The sequence below is a fragment of the Mus caroli genome, chromosome 6, assembly GCF_900094665.2.
Source record: "Mus caroli chromosome 6, CAROLI_EIJ_v1.1, whole genome shotgun sequence".
NCBI classification, from domain to species: Eukaryota; Metazoa; Chordata; class Mammalia; order Rodentia; family Muridae; genus Mus; species Mus caroli.
In genome coordinates, this window is record NC_034575.1 from 120,655,144 (window position 1) to 120,661,869 (window position 6,726).

The window sequence follows — 6,726 nt, forward strand, 5'->3', positions numbered from 1 at the left end:
TGTCTTGAAAAACCAAAACCAAAACAGAAACAAAAACCAACTCTGCACTCACTTCTTCCCCAGCAATCATCCTCCCTTCCCCTATGTCCCGGAAGCAGGAGGCCTCNTGGAGCATAAAACCCACACTGCACTCTGTTGTGAGGGATAGGTATCAACAGTCCCCCTCTTCCTTAGGAATAAAGCCAGGCAGTTCAAACCCAGCGTGGATTTTAGAGCTGTTAACTGTAGGCTGGTCTGGAACCAACCTACAAGAAAAGGAGATTAACTAGATTAAAAGGGATCTGAGGAGTAGCTCCAAACATCAGAAACTGGCATCTCCTACACACNGGAGCGTCGATTTCAGCGGCAAGAGAATCAACTAGTTCATTTCAGAAAGCTAAGAACCAAAAGTGTAAACTAAATCCAGTTTGGCGGTGCACACCTGTGATCCCGGTGCCCTGCTGGAGGTGAGATGGTATCCTGAAATACAAGACTGTCTCAGAACTACAGGAACCCCAAACACACACACCAAACCACCACCAGGACTTTGCCCCTACTTTCTGGTCCAATGACAGCAAGCTTTGGAAGCAGTTAAGCGTAATTTGTCTCTAACCAGGCATGGTGGTTACAGGTCTTTAATCCTAGCACTCTCGAGCAGAGGTAGGTAAATCTCTTGAGTTGAGCCAGTCTGGTCTACAGAGTGCATTTCAAGAGAGCCAGGGCTATAGAAAGACCATGTCTTGAAGGAAGGAAGGAAGGAAGGAAGGAAGGAAGGAAGGAAGGAAGGAAGGAAGGAAGGTAGGTAGGTAGAAAGGAATTTGTCCTGAATCCCCAGCTAGAGAACAGCCCAGGCCCAGTCAACACTAGACCCACTATGCTCTCAGACAGCACTTCACACTTGAGTGAGGGTTCAATTGCGCTTCAAGTTAGAACTTCCCGCCTCTAGGGGCAAGCAGCACTCTAGGCCAATCTCCTGGCATACATACTTCTTGGAAACTCTTTTAATTTGGACAAAAGGGACAGAGACCAACAAATCTAATCGTTTTATGTGCTTTCAATGTTAAAAGTCAAGTTCACTACCAACACCTCCCTTGTGATTCTCTGAGGTGACAGGAAGCAGACTACACTGCAGGTCCTTGGGCAGGACAGTCAGTGATGGTGTCTGCATCTCCATTGTTAGGACATGGCGGTGTTCAGCAGGTGCCCGTGACTGCTGACCATGGGCTGAGGGATGGAGCAATCTGTCCAGGGTCTAGGCCTCCTAGCTGCTAGGCCCAGAGTCTGCAAAGTATCTGGTTCTTTTCACTTGGCACTTGGCTTTACAGTGGACTGGGGATTAATCTTCTCCCTGTTGACAAACATCAAAGACAGAAGAGGCCCAGTTCCTGGCATTTTTGTACATAGATTTCTCATAGATTTATTTCTGTGTCATGTGTCAATATATATAGACCTATTCATATATATTTTTTATTTTTAATATACAATCTATATTTCCTTCCCCACCAGAACCACAGGAGGAGATATAAATCCTTCCAGGATTTCCATTGGGCTTCCTAAGATGATGAGCTAACAAAGAACCATTTCTTAACATCTCAAAAATAGCTGTTCTCAGGCTCTGGGGTCACTGAAGCAGCAGTATCCCCAGGCCCAAGGAGATGAGAGAGAACAAGAAACAATTGTAGTGTGATGGGGTTCTGGGAGGAAAATGTCCAGCGACTCCCAGGGTAGCAGACTGGCTCCAGAACTCTAAGGCTGGGATGAAGGTGGAGACCCCCTTCCCCATGGCTTTTCAGATGCAGCCCACTAGGCAAGGGGAGGAGGAGGAGGAACTGCAGATTAGGCATGCAGGGGTAGGTGTGGGTGGTGAAGAGCCAGCACCCTCCATAGGACTGTCAACCTGCTCAATGACAGNNATAATGGGCAGACACAGTGCGGAAGAACGATGAGAGCAAGCGTGCCAGGGAAGAGCATGGAACACATAAGAGATACCAACAGAACATGACCTGCACTGGCCTCCTCCCTACAGAGNGTGTGGCTTATGCTTGGGGGTGGAGGAGATGAAAAGTAATGAGCTAGCATTATCAGCTGGCCAGGGGCACAGGAAGGCTCTGAGGACTCCTAAGGGGTAGGCAGGTAGGCAGCTGGGACCCCACATTCCCAGGGAAGAAACAAGTCCTTTCAGTTCGACTTGGACCAAATCTTGGCGCTCCCTCGGAGTCTGGCAAGGGGAAGAGAGAGAGAGGGGATGCAAGGGGTCCCCTAATTCCTAGAGGACACCCCCACTCCCGACCCCATGCAAATGACTAAAGCAGTGGAGCAGCCAGGTCCCTAAGGTAAAAGTGGGGTACCCAGAGACAAGTGGCTCCCGCATGGGCTCACCCCTTGCCCTTGGAGGCTTTCTTGCTGGGCTGGCGCTGGTTGGTGCCAGAAGCTGGTTCTCTCAGCTCTGTCAGGTGTTGCTCAGGATCCTGGGAGGTGGCTGCAGCAGCGGCTGCTGTCGTAACTTTAATGGTTTTCTTAAGGTTGGCAACCTATCAGGATGAAAGAAATGAGGGATAGCCAAAGGAGGTTCTGGAACCAGACGGGCCCGATGATTTTATCAGTTGGCCTCAGCCCCATCGAAGCTCGAGTACCCAGGCTGGGGAGCTGCAGTCCATCCCGTCTGCTCACCTCACTCTCGATCTGCTGCTTCAGGCCCAGCTGCTGCTCCTTGTGCTGGTTGGCACGGCTGACCTGCTCTTCGATGCCCGACAGCACAACCTCACAGCCCACGCACCTGTGGGAAGCAGGGCAGATGAGAAGTCAGCAGGAGGTGGCAGTCATCACAGCCTCATAAAAACAAAACAAACAAAAGCAAAAGTCTTAAAAGCTAGCCCCAGGCTGGACTGGAAACCCTCGCCTGAGTTGGCAACTCTCGGCAGGGCACCTGGGAACCAGCTACAACAGGATTCTTTTTTTTGTTTGTTTTGTTTTTGAGACAGGGTTTCTCTGTATAGCCCTGGCTGTCCTGGAACTCACTTTGTAGACCAGGCTGACCTCGAACTCAGAAATCTGTCTGCCTCTGTCTCCCGAGTGCTGGGATTAAAGGCATGCGCCACCACGCCCGGCTAAGACCCCCGAGTTTGATCCCAGCTTCCACATCAGGTGGCTCAGAACCAGCAGCTGCAGGGATCTGCCCCCTCTGGCCCTGTGAGCAGCTGCACTCACACTTANCTGCAACCCCTCTACCTCTCTATCACACACACATAACTAAAAATAAATCAAAATAACAAGATGAAAGCAGGAACCAGAAAACAAAACGGGAGTCAGGCATGGTGGGTACAGCAGCACACACCTGTAAGCTTAGAACCAGGAAGCAGAGGCAAGATTTCCAATTCAAGGCCAGCTTGGGGTACAGANTGAGATCACAATGAAGTTACACAGGGATACAAAGAAGAGACCCATCGAGGCCCCTGGTGTTATGTGCAGTTGTCCTAAACTCAGCGTATGACAATGACAAGCCTTCTGCTAGTCAAAAGCACAACTCCCATTCCTTTGCCCAGTTCCTGCCCAACAACCCTGACTCTGCACCCAGGGCCCCCTTAGAGCCTCTGTTCCCTCAGAAACCCTGGGGAGAAAGCACTCTCCTAGGCTCGCCCTCCCCAGCCGGTNCCTGCTCTCCTGCTTGTATAAGGGAGGGTCAAGGCCTGACAAGTAAGTTCTCACCACTCTTGCAGGGTCTGGGCGATGGCACTGAGGTCCTGGCGCTGGATGTCCCGCCCAATGCTGTAATCAACCTCTAGCCGCTGATTGCGCTGGTCCAGAGAGCCACGAAGGACATCAGCATACACAGCCTCAATCACAAGGTCTTCCAGCTGGCGAACGTTTCGAAGGGCAAGGGCCTCCAGCAACACTGCATATGGGATACACTGGGTCCAGAGGTTAGACCAGAATTTATGGGGTTCAAAAGCAGAGGAGGATTTCCCAGAATCCTCTTCCAGTTTTTCCCCAATGTCCAGGCCCACATCCCTCCACTCCTATGTGTAAACCATTTTCTGGAAAATGTTGGTTCTAAAGCAAAACCCTACTACGGCCTCAGAAACATCATCAGAAAAGAATAATCTTTCCTTCCTTTTCTTTCATGGTGTTCTGACATAGGGTCTCACTCTATAGCCCAGGCTGGCTTGGAACTCATTATGTAGTCCAGGCTAGACTTGACTTCACATTAATCCTTTTGCTTCAGACTCCCAAGCGCTGGGCTGACATGAGACANGGCACCAGACTCAAAAAGGACAATCCAAAAACATGTGATAGATGCTCTCCTATGCCCACCTCCCACTATGTAGTGAAAGAACGAGTGTGACATCTTCCTGGTGCCCTTTCTTTGGCTGTAGCTAAGGAAACTGTTTTTGATCAGCTTGACATCAGAGGGTAGATAGGAGGGGTCTGGAGTTTCTGTTTAACATGTTGACTTAGCCATGTTACAAACTGGAATGACCTTAGGGAAGAATCTACAACGACAAGCCTAATTCCAGCAAAAATCACCAGGACTCAATTCTAGTTAACAACTGGGAGAATGTGATATAAAAAGACTGTGCTCACAGGGGCACACAGGTACTGTAGGTCACACACATCTTACTACAGCAAGTAGAGAAGGACCCCAGTTCTAGCTCTGATGCTCTGTTGGCCTGGAACTCCATCTGATGAAAGAGACGGCCAGCCTTCTAGTGGCTATTTTTACCCCAATCACAAAAGACGATGACTTAGAACTTTAGTTCAAACTGGGAGACTCCTAAGTGACTGCAGAAATGGAGTTTCAGTTCAGACCCAGACAGGGAAGGCCAATGGCTCTCCTTAGACTCCCTGGACTCACAACAGGTCGTCTCTGGCTTTGGACTGGCAGCTGGCAAGGCTGTCACTTACCTTGACTTTGGCAGCCAGAGTGACAACTGACAGATGTCGAAGCTTATTCTTCTGNGCGTCAGTCAGTGGGGGGAGATTCCTGGCTTCAGCTAGAGACAGGGACAGAAGCCCGGGAATCTTGTTTTTAGCAGTTTCCTACAAGTTTTCTGCACCAATTATGGTCTAACACTGCAGAGGTTCACTTATGGCATCGTAGTAGGGATTTCTTCCAAGTCTCTCCAGAACCACCCTTCTCCTGTCTCCACAGCTCTGGCCCCTATTTACCTAAGTAGTCCGCATAGGTCCCATAGGCAAACACTGTGAGCAGCCGGAAGGTGGAGGCAAAGTCGCTTTCTGCCAGCTGCAAAAATGTGAGGGAGGAAGTGACAAGAAGACCCTGATCTCACCCCATCCTTCCCAACAGTACCTATCCTGGTCCTGGTCCCTCAGCTGCTCATCTCTACCTCTGCACTAAGCAGCTAATTCCTACTCTCAGAGCTTAAAACTTTTAGTGTTTAGACTATTACAGGTGCACATGCATACGCCAGACATTGTAAACTGTGTGGCCCCCAGAGGGTATAGTTCNTGGCTACTGCTTCGGAATATCCTCATAGTGAGGGCTTACTTCATCCACAGCATCTCCCTTCCTGTCACCCCCACTTATCCTGGCATGCCATCATTGTAGGTTCTCACCTAACAATCTTTTAACTTGTTAAAAGGCATTAGACCCAGCAGAGCTGCAGCCCTCACAGTAAATAACTGATAAATGGCTGACTTGCTGATATATATTTTCATCTACTTATCTGATCTCTTTCACTGGCATCTACTTCATCCTAAGGATATACTTCAGTTTACTGTAGATAAAATCAGCAACAAAAGCCAGTGTTTTGTGATANAGCAGTCAAAGTAACATTCTATCCGGATTCAACCAAACGTCTTCCAATGCTTGGCTCAGTTTAGCCACACACTTCGGTCAGCCTCTTGTGACAGGCTGGTGTCGCAAGAGTGGCAATCCACCTGCTTTTGGCTTTCTAAGTTCTTGACGCAGCCATTTGTGTGAGTGGTTCTCATTACTGTGTTCATAGCGGTTTGCTACTGTCTTAGGGCAGAAGACAGCATCTTCATTTTCTACCTTAAATGAATCAGAATGTGTGACACTTTGGGCGTGGGGTGGGGCACCATGGCATAATTCAATATGCTCATTCTTTCTGGTTTCAGGGGACTTTAGACTTCCCCACAATGTTACTTCTGTAACTGTGAGGGGAACTGTGTGCTTTTTTAGGCTTTTCCTCATTGCAGTTCTGAGAACTGAACCTATACTGAGTCTTGCAAACTACAGACAAGGGCTCTTTCACTGAGAAGACCCCTACTCCTCTTTGAGATGGAGTCTAAGTTGCCCAGGCTGGTCTAAAAGTTGTGGTCCCCTATCTCAGCATCCCAAGTTCTGAAATGGAAGCCAAGGCCTCACAAACGCTAGGCAACTACTCTATCAGCAGTTAGATTCTCTCCACCATTTTAAAGAGAAAACTGAGGGTTTTCTGATCCAGGTGACACGACTTATTTTGTTTTTAAGACAGGGTTTCTCTGTGTAGCCCTGGCTGTCCTGGAACTCAATCTGTTGACCAGGCTGGCCTCNAACTCAGAGATCCACCTGTTTCTACCTCCCAAGTGTTAGTGACAGGATTATTAAGAGTTATCACTAGGCAGGCATGGTAGCACAAGTCTTTAATCCCAGCACTCGAGAGGAAGAGGCAGAGGATCCCCGAGTTGAAGGCCAGCCTGGTCTACAGAGAGTTCCAGAACACAGGATTATAGTACAGAGAGAAACCGTGTCCTGAAAAAAAAAAAAAAAAAAAAAAAAAAAAA

General features: G+C 48.7%; 1 protein-coding gene across 7 annotated transcripts in view; it reads right to left on the minus strand.

Annotated features, from left to right (window-relative positions):
• Positions 1–1,007: 1,007 nt before the first annotated feature.
• The window catches only part of Cops7a (COP9 signalosome subunit 7A), a 7,056-nt gene continuing 1,337 nt past the window's right edge, over positions 1,008–6,726 (minus strand). For 4 of the 7 annotated variants that reach the window (XM_021165270.2, XM_021165272.2, XM_021165273.2 and 1 more), the window contains exons 3-8: positions 5,146–5,221; positions 4,882–4,970; positions 3,685–3,887; positions 2,650–2,755; positions 2,359–2,510; positions 1,008–1,327 (exon numbers count right to left, since the gene is read on the minus strand). In XM_021165270.2, coding sequence (XP_021020929.1) covers positions 1,282–1,327; positions 2,359–2,510; positions 2,650–2,755; positions 3,685–3,887; positions 4,882–4,970; positions 5,146–5,221 — 672 coding nt within the window. In that variant the 3' untranslated portion in view covers positions 1,008–1,281. Of the gene's footprint in view, positions 1,328–1,370; positions 2,198–2,358; positions 2,511–2,649; positions 2,756–3,684; positions 3,888–4,881; positions 4,971–5,145; positions 5,222–6,726 lie in introns of those variants that run through there. The other 3 variants (XM_029478759.1, XM_029478760.1, XM_021165274.2) reach the window with 2 other exon arrangements.